The 13,246-nt window shown below is 47.5% G+C and overlaps 1 protein-coding gene across 1 annotated transcript in view; it reads left to right on the top strand.

Moving 5' to 3' along the window:
- Positions 1 to 5,305, top strand: part of ATRN (attractin) — a 148,762-nt gene extending 143,457 nt beyond the window's left edge. The window contains exon 29 of the mRNA XM_058803585.1: positions 944 to 5,305. Coding sequence (XP_058659568.1) covers positions 944 to 1,068 — 125 coding nt within the window. The 3' untranslated portion in view covers positions 1,069 to 5,305. The remainder of the gene's footprint in view (positions 1 to 943) is intronic.
- The last annotated feature ends 7,941 nt before the right edge of the window (positions 5,306 to 13,246 follow it).

Genomic DNA, 13,246 nt, shown 5'->3' on the forward strand with positions numbered 1-13,246 from the left:
CCACAGAGCAACTTGTGCCAGGGCCTCCCCCACCTCACAGGGAAGAATATCCCATCTAACCCTGTCTGCTATCAGTCTGAAACCATTCCCCCTTGTCCTGTCACTACAAGTCCTTTCAGAGCATCTCTGCCCTCCTCTTAGGAGCTCTGGACAAAGAGCTTTTCCCCACCCAGCCTTGTTCTCAACCCCTTCAGACCCAAACCTGGTGTCAGGGCACTTGGTCATCATCTCCTGGGCAGTGTGTGATTTAACTGGGGTTCCCCAGTGCCCAGTGAGCTTGATGAAGCAAAGGCTTTGGAAAAAGAGTTAGCAGGGTTTGAATTGGATGGTTTGGTGTTGAGCTGGGTCCCAGATCTGGTTTGTCTGTGAATAGAGCAGGGAGGCCCTGGTACAGGGCACCCAGAGCAGCTGTGGCTGCCCCATCTCTAGAATCTTCCAGGCCAGGCTGGACAGGGCTTGGAGCACCCTGGGATAGTGGGAGGTGTCCCTGCCCATGGCAGGGGGTGGAACTGGATGGGCTTTAGGGTGCCTTTGAACCCAAACCATTCCATGACTCCCTGATCTGCCATGAGGAGGTTGCAGAGGTGATGTATCCATGGGAAGGGCAGTGAACCTCGGTCCACTTTTGCTTTCAGGTTTATTGTAGTCCATCTACTGATGCAGGGAAAGACACCTTCAATGTTAAGGATTGAGGTTTCCACATTTAGAGTTTTACATCCACTAATACCCACCCTTATTGCTTCTTTTCCTCCTGCTGTTGCTTCTAATTAAACATGCAGTATTTCAGCTCCTTTCAGAATATTGGCTGGAGTTTAATTCTTGGGCCACAACACTTTTCTAGTTTATTAAAAAATTCTACACCCTTTGTGGCCTGGAGGGGTTTTCTGAGCTCTTTCTGCAGGTTTGTTGCTGTGGCTGTTGTGTGATGTGTTTTCTGTGCCAGGTCTCGCCGTGGCCAGCGCTCTGGTGGACATTTCACAACAGATGCCAATTGCCTACAAAGAGAAGTCGGGCGCCGTCCGGAATCGGAAGCAGCAGCCCCCTGCACAGCCAGGAACCTGTATTTGATGCATGGACATCAGAAACTGTCTAGGGTTTTAAACACAATGAAAAAGTAATACCAAGGAGGAGGAAGATTTCCAAGTCGTGTCCCAAGAGACTAGAAGCACCCGGAAAAAACCACAACTTCCTTGAACCCAGTTTTTTTCTCTCATCTACGTGCTAGTTGGCTTTATTTGACAACTGCTCCACTTAAGTTTTACTGACACATGGCTTCAGATTGCTCCTTTGTTTTCTTCAAGTTTAAAGCAGAATGGTTTCGTTGCAGGTGCGGTGAGGTTCGGCGCCGCCACTCCTGGTCAGTGTAAATACAACAGTAGTCCAATGAATGACACTCAGGTTTCTACATGGAAAGTGCTTTGTAGTTCATGTATTTATCAAACTGTACAAAAAGAAAAAGATCCAGTGTTTACAGGTGTCAGCTCTCAACACATAAACACTACTATTAATCTTCAAAGCATCTTCATTCTTTGTTTTCATTTAATATTTAATTGTTCCCTCATTATTTCAGTGGAACTCTCTTCCAGGCACAGCCTTTTTGTAGTCATCATGGTCCAGGAATGCAAAAGCTGGGATGGTTTAAAGGTTGATGTTGCTCAGACCACATAAAATAACTGGAAAGTTGGATATTGCTTTGGAAAGACTCAGTGTTTACATAGTCTTAACCTGCTTGGAGTACACCACACACAAGTGCCTAGACGTGAACAGATCTAGGGAGTGAGGAGACTGCTACACACGCTGCTTTTTAACATAACTAAATTCCTTTGAAGGTATGTATACTCACATCTAGAGTCACCCAAGGCACTCTGTGTCCTCTGTCCCATGCAGTCAGAGGAAAATTGCATTTTCCTGACCAACCAAATACTCACCCAGGTGCAAATACCTGCAAGGCATGTAGAGTTTCAGTATCCCATAAGAAAACTCCCGGTTTCACCAGCATTTTCATAGAAGCAGTCTGTGTTCCAGGTCAGACACATCACATTTTTCTGACTTTGGCCTCTTTCCTCCCCCTTCCCTCCTGCCATCCTCTGGATGAGAGCTGAGCTTGGAGGCATTGCTCCCCAGTGGTTGTGGTTTGCTCCATCTTCTTACAGGGTGTAAAAAGCAACGCTCCAGGTGCCAGGGCACTTGAGGATGAAGTTAAAAAAGAACTTCAAATAAAAATCAGGCAGAGCAGCTTTGTTTTGCCACATGTTTGAGTTCTCCACAATGACATCCTGGTATTTCCTGTGTAGCTTGAGCTCTGTTAGAGGTTGAAGAAGTCGCTGGTTGGTGAAAGGATGAGACTTGCAAACAGCAAAGAGAAGGTTTGGTGTTTAAGGGGTGCATCAAACCACCTGAACTGCTCTGCCAAGCTGGGATTGTGGTTTGAGGCTCCAGGTTGGACTGGGGCACCCATCTGTGTGTGGTGGTGTCCAGTGTGTCCCCACAGGGCCTGGGGGGGCTGCAGTGGTGGGAAGGTGTCAGTGAAGGCTCCAAATGAGGGCTGTGATTATGGCTCTGACAGTCATCGTGGGTCACCCAGGTCACTGAGCTGCTGTGGAGGACATCTGATATTTCATAATGGAGAAGTAACACATGAAGGGAAGTGCTCTTGGGTCTGGCCAGGCAGCACCTTTCCAAACTGAAACCCAAATAACTGCTCCTGTTTTGTGCGTGTTCTGGTGATCAGTCACGTGTCAGCCGTTCATTTCTGGGGTGTTTTTTTCCTAACCATGTATTTTGAAGAAGCTCTTTGGAGCCTGGCAGCATTGCAATAAAGAGGTGAATTGCTGTGTGTGTCCAGACAGTGGTGATGGGAACAGCCTGATGGCTTAAGGACTGTGGTGGATGATAATTCTGATTTAATGTGTCATTCAACAAGTGCAATGGGACTGCAAAAAATATTGGGACTGCAGAAAAATATTGGGAAAAATGCATTATATATAAAAATATATATAGATGCATCTGTTTCTAAACTAGAAGTTTCAGTGCTCTGTGGGAAGAAGGAATTATGATCAGAAAAGGGTTGAGATTTGTCTTAGGATGAAGGGATTTAGGCAATTTAAGTTTTACCTGATGCACAGATTACCTCAGACAGATTCATCTCCTGATAATATTTTCTAACTTGCTCAGTGATAGGGTTAATCTGAACTGGAGAAATAAGACTGGACTAAAATCCCTCCCCTGTTACTGTGTATTTTCAGCCACGATGCACATCCTGATGTTTGCAGATTTCTTCTTGCTGTTTTTGGGAGGAGAGCTGCCAGCCCAGATGGTGAAAGCCCCTGTGCTTGGATTTCCCTCTTCAGGACAGCTCTTGGGCAGGTGCTTAAAGTTGTTGGGTTTTCCTGATCACAAACAGCTTTCAGGACTGTAGGCCTGGAGGGGTGACAGATTTTTACATTAATAAAAAGACAAAAATACAGAGTTTGGGACGTTTTCTCAGTCCTGGAGAGCTGGGCTGTCTGGTCTGCAAAGCCTGCAGTGTGCCAGGAGTGTGGCCAAAATGAGGTGTCAGATACTGAAAAAATGAGCAAAAACGATCAAAGTCAAGGTGTATCAGAACCAAAAAAATGTGAATAGAGCAACAAGAGTTACTTACATAACTAAAAGGACCTGGCTCCTTTAGGATGTAGCTCTACCCTGCATCTGATCTCTATCCTGATGAGGGAGAAGAGAATTCTCATACATAGCTCTGCTGCAGTTTCATCCCAGCTTAGAGGTAAACAGGGAAAAACATGGGAAAGGCTCGGGGAAGGAGGAATTGCTGGCAGTTTATCACCAGGCCAGTATCAGAAGTGAAGGAATTTTGGGTTTATTTCATTTGGAGGAGAGATGGGGGAGAAAGAACAACCTTATTTCATGGGAGAATCTGTAAATAAATGACAAATGGCACACAGATTTTGCACTTGTACATAAACTCTACAGTAACGTGCAGAACATGGAGAGATTTAAAGTGTACATAAACCAGAAAAAATATTGAATGTATTTTTGATGATTTTAAATTATGTATGAGTTTTGTCTTAATAACTCCTTCATCTGATCAGTAGTAGATAACTTTCCAGAGCTTTAAACACCAGATTATATCGTGATATCTTGCAAAGCAGGGATGTGTAACTTGACTTTTGTGTGTTCAAATGTATTTCACTTAAATGTAGAAACCAAGTTAAATAATGGTTTTTCCATTTGAAAGGGGGAAAAGCAACATTTGGATACAAGTAATAAAGGTCCTTAAAGTGGTCACTACATGGAGGATTAAATCAGTAGTTTAAGGCCTTTGTTACTAAAATTGTGGCAGTGTTTCCATTCAAAATCACTATTTTCAGGTGTTTATGACTGGCTGAAAATTCAGCATTTGACATCTCGGACCTCAGAAGATTTTCATTCTCTGAGAGGAGCCTCTAAAAAAATTAGAAATGAAATTTCAGAACTGTTGGGGCCCTTTTCTTCGAGAAAACAATGGTGCCAGTGGATCTCCAAATAACACCTTTTTTTTAAATTCACCATTTTCCATGGTTTTTAGCCCAGAATTTTCTCTGGGCAGGTGTAGCATGACCTTGAAACTCTCTGGCTCAATATTTTGGATACAAGAATATTTATGAGACACAACTTTTCAGTTGTTACTATCACTTTCCCTGGGCTTAAAACGCACTGTAGTGAAATTACCAAAATAAAGCTACTTATGATGGGAAATGCCTGTGATGAACATCAAGCCATGGCATGTAATGTCCCAAATTCAGTGGTGTGGAGCCATGGACAGCCTCTCCTGGCAGATCCACCCTCCTGAGGGTGCTTTGTGTCCTCCTTGGAGAGTGCCCAGGAGCTCCAGCTCTTGCAGGAACGTGCCCCAGGTGCCCAGGCCCTGCTGGGCTTTGTGGGGTGCTGCAAATGGCACTGAGCCTGCTGGGTGTTTGTGGGGTGCTGGGCTTTGTGGGGTGCTGCAAATGGCACTGAGCCTGCTGGCCCTGCAGGAGCTGAAAGGAGCCTTTGAGGCTGAAACCAAACCTGGGGCCTTTTCCATACCCCTGGGGCCTTCTCCATACCCCTGGGGCTCCAGTGCCATGGGGTGGGCTGCCCCCCTTCCTTTGCTGCTCCAGCTGTTCCAGCTGCTTTTCCTTCTCCAGGAGACCCTGAGCTGGGGACAGGCACCAGCTGCATCCAGAGCCCTCAGCCCCTTCCCACAGGAAGCTGGGATTTATTGATATTAACTGGGATTTATTGATAATTACTGGGATTTATTGATATTACCTGGGATTTATTGATATTAAGCTCTGTGTAAGACAGCAGCCAGCAGGCTCTGCGTGCCCAGGGCAGCCCCTGAGCCCCTCCCGGGTTTCTCCATCTGGGAACACCCAGGGGAGGAGAAGGGGCTGCCCTGGCAGAGCCCCTGGAGCTGCAGGACAGGGGACAGGGCTGGGCTGGGCTGGGACGGGAGGGAAGGGATGGCTCGGGGTGTGCGCCTCAGTTTTGGGTGTGTTCTTTGCAATTTTAGACAAATTCCTGCTTTTTCTGTTGGTAGCTGCTGAAACAAGCTGAGTTTCCATGGCAGGACTACTACAGTATGTGTATCTGCTGATTTTCTCTGCATCAGGGCAGGTTTTATTCAGTCTGTTTCTTTGTTCACACAGACGATTTGTGTGCGTCTTCCAGGTACTAGAACTCTTTAGACATTTCCTCTCCATTTAGTATTGATTCCACAAACCTCACCAGTAGAAAAAAAGAGAAAAATAACAATTGTTGCAGAGTGTATCACATGTCAGTCCATTAAAAAAAAAAAAGAAAAAAAGAAAAAAAAAAGAGTTTTATATTACTCTGAAATTTGTGCACAATAAATGTTCTTTAAACTAAGATCCTTGAATTAATTGTATTCTGGATTTTTTTCCCTCTTTGTTCTGTAATTATTTATGATTCTTATCTGTGTTCAGACTTGAGCTTAGTTTGTTAATATGTATAATTTAGCATTTATTGCATTCATATGTAAATAGGAGCAAGTATTGTAAACTATTTCATGGCTGGGGTTGTGGGTGTTATACATACACACATTTAGGATTGCAGTTTTTTGGTATAATTTTTTGTATTGTAAAATAACAGCTAATTTAAAGCCGGAAGGAGAAAATTCTTGGGAGGTCTGTGCATTTTAAATACAAATGTGAAGTACATGTATATAAATAAAGGTAAATAATGCAAATCTTTCCTCTGAAATAAAAAGTAGATGATCTGGTTAAAATTTCCCTCTTATATATTTTCTTAGGGGGGTGGGGGGGATAATTCAAAGTGTTTTGAAGGCTTCTGGCTGAGGTGAAGGTGAGTTTCTGTTCTGCTAGGGGGGTGTCAGTGGGCTCCTGGCAGGTGCTGGATTTGGGAGGAGAAAGGAAGGACGTGTCCTCTGGATGGGGGATGGATGGATGTAATTCAAAGAGTTAAATCTGTAGATTTTAAAGACAGAGACAGTCATTAAATAGGTTCCATTCCTACCCTCAGGTTCACTTTCCCCCAGGTGCCCTCAGGGGGAAGAACCTTTCCTGACCTCCAGCCTGACCCTGCTCCAGGCGTTCCCTGTCACAGAGAGCAGAAATCAGAGCTGCCCCTCCTGACATAACCCCCACAGAGACATAAAATCTCAGCCCCTTCCCTTCTTACTCTCACTAATAATTCTTGTCCAGTAAATTTCTTGTTTAAATCCAAGTAGGAAAAGCTCTCCCCCATGGAAACTGTATCTCCAGTTTTGCTGATGATTTATCAAGTGTTGGCACCAGCTGCTGTTCCAGACACACACAACAGCTGGAGAGGGAGGCAGAGGTGGCTGCTCCTCTCCCACCCCTGTGCACCAGGACATCTCCCACCACAGGGACTGACCTGTGGTTTGTTGGCTGCTGCAAGGCTCCTGCCCTTCACAAAATCTTGCAGTTTGGTGAAATAACTCTAGTACTAAAGGCTGCCTGTCTCATGGTTATGCAGGCACTGGGGAAGTGACACTATTAGTGACAATAAACATCTTGCTGTGGAAAGATCAGCTGGAATTTTTGACTGACAGACTCTCCACTTTACTACAAAAGCTGCACCAGACTTTCACAAAGCAAAAGTCTTCTGCACATTCCCTAGAAATTTGTGGGGCTTTTCCCCAAAGTTGGGACATAATTTTGTGGTTACTCTCTCAAGGACTGAGTGGAAGGACTCTGTGTACTTTATAGGTGGTAAGTTCCACTGACTCCTGTTCTCTACTATGCCTTTGCTAGCTTTGATGTATATAGCTATAATATATAACAATATATATTTAATATATAACAATAACCTCAATGTTGTGCACTGTTTTATGTCATCTCTCAGCAGTTCTCTTGGTTTGTACTGTGCAGGAACTGTTCAAGGCCTTTTGTCTGTTACCTCCTGTCTGCTCAGTAAATAACACATTTTATAGTAGCCTTAATCAGCAGCCTTAGGATCTCTCGAGCCAGAGGATTGAGGTGCAGGTCACCTAAGCAGAGCTGCTGCCAAGAGCCTGTGCCTGAGGCAGGGCTTGTCTCAAGCTGTCACTTGATCTGTGACACCCCGGCAGCCATGCTTGAGCCCTGCTGGGACGCAATCCGCTGCTCCCCATTTATTTTTATGTCACTCTCCAACTTTGGAATTAAGCACTGCTGGGATGAAGCAGAGTTGAACCTGACATTTATGAGCCGTGAGGGTTTCAGCCACAGTCGCCTCCAAAGGCTGTTGTGCTGCTTCATTCCACGGCATTAAACGGGGATGCAGGAGCCCAATTCCAGCAATTGCTGCAGAGCTGAGCAGGGGATGCCAGGCTGACAGCACAGCGTGGGGTGTCCAGACTTGAAATGAAATGGGCAGGGGGTAGTGGTTTTAGAGCTGCTTTAAATTTATTTTGGACAGCAGGAAAAACCACAGAGGGCTGGAGCCATTTTTCATCCCTGCTCTGATTTTTCTTGTGTTGTAGCAAAGAAAAGAGGCTGGAAGAGAAAGAACGTGGAGGTTTTCCAAGGCTTTTGTCCATCCAGGATGATGGTCTTTGTCTTCAGCTGTCATTAATGAATGGTTTTGGGTAAGGAGCCAGAGAGGAATTTCAGGTCCAGTTTTGTTTCCACAAACCGTAAATATCAACCACTCACAGCAAGAAGGGACTTTAAGGCTTTTTGAAAACCAATTTAACTCCCCCAGAAATCCTGGAGTAGAGGCTGGGTGCTGTTTCTTCCACCAGGAAAAGGTGGGGTTGGGGCAGCTCTTGGGTAGTTCCACGTGGCTGGTTGGTGGCAAATCATCTACAACATGGCAGAAACACCAACATTTCCTTTTTCCCCATTGATGGGAAGAGAGGAGGAAGAGAGTTGTACAAAAGAGCCAGAGCTCCATAGCCAATTGCCATTTGGGAAAAAAGAATTAGCAGATTCTTGAATTTCTCTCTGGGGTTTTTGGTTTCTGAAGTGATCAAGCAGCAAAGCAGGGGTTGCAGGGACAGAGTGGTACCACTGAGATCTTGCCAAAGGCATGACATGGGGGGAGATTTTCTAATGAGGTGAGAGCACCTGCTGGTGATTTTCCTGGCTGGTAATGAAGCTGGACCCAGGTGTCAGCATCACTGGAGGTGGGCTGAGCTCCTCACCTTCCCCATTGCAGGGTGGCTGGGAACAGCAACACATCCCAGACTGTGTCAGAGTCCCAACACCCTTGGCCACAGGATTTGGGGACACCATTGCCACCCTATGGAAGCTCTGAGGTAAGGTACCTGATGTCCTACAGGCACCTCTTCTCCTTGGTGACTCCTGAGGCTCAGTGACAAGCTTGGGGTTTGGGATCTGCACTAGAGAAATCTTCCCCACAAACAAAGAACAAGATCTCAGGGCTCAAACTGCATTGGAATTGATGTTTTTCATTGGCATGTAGGGCTGGGACAAGGGGGAATGGCTTCCAACTGCCACAGGGCAGGGATGGATGGGACACTGGGAATAAATTCTCCCCTGTGACAGTGTGAGGCCCTGGCACAGGTGCCCAGAGCAGCTGGGGCTACCCCTGGATCCCTGGCAGTGCCCAAGGCCAGACTGGACACTGGGGCTGGAGCACCCTGGCATGGTGAGAGGTGTCCCTGCCATGGCAAGGGTGGAATTAAATTGTCTTTACAGCCCCTTCCAACTCAAACTATTCCATGAGTCTATGATCAGCTGCAGGATCAGGCCCTTCCTTCCTCCTCCTCTCTGTGTTCCTGGGCATGAGGTGTGGGGAGACCCTGGGCTGCATGCATCATTCAGAAACCACATCTGCAGGGAATTTAGCCAAAAACACTGACTTGGCCACCCTGGCTCTAGCAAGAAAGACAGCACCTTTCCCCTCTTTATTTCCCTGCTGCTAACAAGAAGACCAGGTGCAACTCCACAAACCTGTGAGGGCAGGGGCTGTTTCTGATCTCCCTCTACCATGGTGAGCAGCAATGCCATGGGAGCATGGGATTTAGTCTGTCCTGGTCCTCATGCTGATCCCTGAATTCAGTTTGGAAGCAGAACTTCACTGGGTAGGTCTGGATTGTGGTGGCTGACCATGAAGTACTGTCTGGATGAGGAATTGGAGCAGAGCACAGACGTGTGGGGTATCCATCCATCCATCCATCCATCCATCCATCCATCCATCCATCCATCCATCCATCCATCCATCCATCCATCCATCCATCCATCCCACCTGCAGCTGGCTGTTTAGCAGCTCTGCCTTCCAGGCTGCAGCCACAATGAGCCTCCCACAGGGTGACTGGCAGGATTTCCATTGACATGTTCCCTGGGATCCTTGCTCCTACCAGAAATCACTTCCACTTCCCCTTAGAAAAAAACCCACATAATTACTTGAACATTTTTCATGTCAGAGCTAATTCTGAACTTTTCCCTTTGCAAACATCCACAATTTTTTAGAAATTCAGTGTTTTAATAACCAAAGCAAGATGTCTCCATCCCTACCAGCATTTTAGCACTGTTTGCTTGGAGACAATGTGTGGTAAATTGTTGTTTCTGATTTCTACATCCCCTTGCAGCAGTTGAACCTCAGCTGCAGGATTTTCTTGTGCTGTGTCTGCAGCCCCAGTGTGATGGGGACTGTGGGTCCTGTCTGCAGGTCTCTCCTCCAAACCCGCTGTGCTGCCCCAGGTGTGTCATGGAAACATGGAATGGTTTGGGCTGGAAGGGACTTTAAACACCATCTGGACTTTAAACACTCTCTTGCCATGGGCAGGGACCCCTTCCATTAGAGCAGGCTGCCCCAAGCTCTGTCTGTCCTGTCCTGGGGGCCACACAGGTGAAGTAAGAAAAGGTGAGACCTTTTCTCTGGGAATGTGGAAAAATTACTTCCTATGCTCCTTCCCCAGTGTTTAATGTCTGGGGCTGGAGGAGGGAGTGGTGCTCAGTTTTGTTATGGGCACAGCCAGCACCACCCAGACCCAGAGACAGGGAAGAACTGAGGGTCAGCCAAAGCCTCTTCCAACCATTGGTGCTTCTGCTGCTCCAGAATCTCCTCACCCTAAATTTGGGGTGATTCCCAGGTTTTCTTGGAGCCAGGTGCTCCATGCCAGAGCAGGGCTGCTGCAGCCAGCCCCCGAGCTGAGCCCCACATGCTGTCCCTGTGCAGAGCCTGGGGGGGTCCCACTGGGGAGTCCTGAGAGCCCCTTGGATGCCAGGACCCCCCGGACCCCCCTGCAGCTCCTCCAGCCCAGCTCTGGGTGCTGACCCTGCCCGAGCAGCTGCTTGCCAAGGGCCCGGGAAAGCCCCTCAGCCCTGCAGGGCTTCCATAGCATGGAAGTTTCCACAGTCTCAGGTTCAGCCGGCTGGAACCTCCACAGGAATTGTCCTTTGAGTCAGCAAAGCCCAGCCTGGGTGCTGTGGGGAGGAAAAAGGCTTTGAGGAGAGTCCAAGTCCTTCTCTAACCCTCAGGTTCTGCTCCTCAGCTGCATCCTCAGCTGCTCCATGCACACATGGAGGCAAACATGATTTACGGGAGGAAGAAGTGCAACATTTATGTGTTCAACCTCGAACTCACTTAAGGAACTGACTTGAATTTTATTCATTATTTTTATAAAAAATTTATGTATTTGTATTTTCAAATTTTCCCCTACCCAGAATTGGCAAGAAAGCATTCTATTTACCTCTAATCAAATTTCCTGTGATTTCTTATTTTAAGTTGCCAAGAATAGCTCATGGATGTTCATGGCCTGAGCAGAAGCCTTCCTGGCTGGCATGACCCACCACCCTGCCTTCTCCTCCCTTTCCCTTCCTCCTGTGCTCAGCCCAGGGTGCAACACCAGCCCTTCCCAGTTGTTCCCACTCTGTGGGACACTGGTGACATCCTGGCAGCAGTGGCTCCACAGGCCCCCAACTGCAGGTGCAATTATTCCCATCCCTGCTGTATCTTGCACTGCTTCCCTCCTCCTGTGCTGGCCCCAGCTTTGGGCCAAACCTGCCCAGATTTCTCCCAAACCTTTGCAGGTTTCACCCCCACAGGCTGCACAAACAGCCCCAGGACTGGTGTGGGGACTCGTGTCTCCTTCCCTATGACACTGGTGTCCCTCCATCTCAGCAGAGGTGGTTCTCACCTGTCACCTCTCCTTCCTGGGACCCAGGATTGGGGCTGGGGCTGGGAATGGGCACAGCCCCGAGGCTGCCAAAGCTCCAGGAGCATTGGGACAGCACTGCCAGGGATGCCCAGGGTGGGATTTCAGGGGTTTGGGCAGTGCTGGTGTGGCACTGGGTGATCCCTGTGGGTCCCTTCCAGCTGAGGATACTCTAGGATTCCATGATTCCAGCCAAGCACGGCTCATCTGAGCCCCACCACTCTTCCAGCCCCCAGAGAACATCCCCCAGCTTCTTCCAGCTGCCCTTCCAGCAGAAGAGCAGAGCTCAGCAGCATCCAGGACACGCTGGCGCGGCAGGAGCGAGGGGTCAGGAAAATGCGTGTGTGCTTTATTCATGGATATGTTTGAATATTGACATGTACAGAAAAGGTAAGTACAAGTTTGACCCCTCCCCTCGAGCAGGGGCACACAGGGGTTCCTGCCCCAGCACCATCTCCCACCCCAGGTCTCCCTCCCAGCTCCTGCTCCCACCTGGACAATGCTGGATGTGACGTGGCAGGACAGGTATAAGTACACACACAATATTTCACAGGCTCTCAGGGCTGCCAAACACTGGGAGAAGTGCTGTGCAGCCAAAAAATAGAGTTCAGTGGCTACAGAAAGTCTGGCTGGTTCTTTAACTGTGGTTTTTTTCTTTATTTTTTCCCATGATTCTTCTTTGTGCTTATGGAAGTTGTCAGGAATGGAGTAATTCCTAAAAAAAATTGTCTCCCTTTCTGTCTCTTGGCTCGCTCAGTCTTTTGCCTTTACAAGCAGCTGCTATGACTTCTGTGGTTAATCAAGAGACTTAAAAATGAAGATCCATGGTTCACTTCACAGAATTCAGCAGAGATGGAATTTCATCCAAAAAAATTACTGACTTTTCACAAGGAAAAAGCAGTGGTCTGTGCACACATGTTGGTGGGTGGGAGGAGAGTCATCGTGTTTGCTTCCTCCAGCAGAAAGGTTCAAAAGTCATCATTTTTTGCACAGTTTGATTCATGAGCAGGCTTGGAGGGAGAATCAACATTAAATATTGGTGGAAAGAGTAAAATGATCAGAACAAAGCCATGAAAGTTTTGGGAATTTTTTTTTTGTTAATTCCTGCTCCTTCCTGCTGGGTGAGAGGTTCCGTGCTCTGTGCCTCACTCATTTCATCCCAAAGCATCCCAGAACCCCAAGGAACCCCTGGGAGGGCAGGAGCTGGCCTGGGACAGGGCTTGGAGGACAGGACATGGGAACTGGGGATCTGCAGTGAGACAATTAGCATCTGCAGAGCCTTTAAAGCAGGACAGCCCTGGAGGCCAGGCTGGATGGGCTTGGGAAGCCTGGTCTGATGGAAGTGACCCTGCTCATGGCAGGGGGGCTGGAACAGGATGAGCTTTAAGGTCCCACCTGAGCCATTTCATGATCCTGTGATGTAAACCCTGGGGAGATGATGATGTCTCTCATTGAAATCACTAAAGTAGGTGCTGATGTGGGACATGGTACTGGGATGAGGTAACCTCTGGAGGTCTCCATCCCATCCAGTCCTTGAGTAGGATTCTCCACACCTCTTTTTACAGCATACCAGTCTGAAGGGAGAGGTGAGGCATCCTGACCTCTCTCTGCTGAATG

This window comes from Ammospiza caudacuta, chromosome 4 (assembly GCF_027887145.1).
Source record: "Ammospiza caudacuta isolate bAmmCau1 chromosome 4, bAmmCau1.pri, whole genome shotgun sequence".
NCBI lineage: Eukaryota > Metazoa > Chordata > Aves > Passeriformes > Passerellidae > Ammospiza > Ammospiza caudacuta.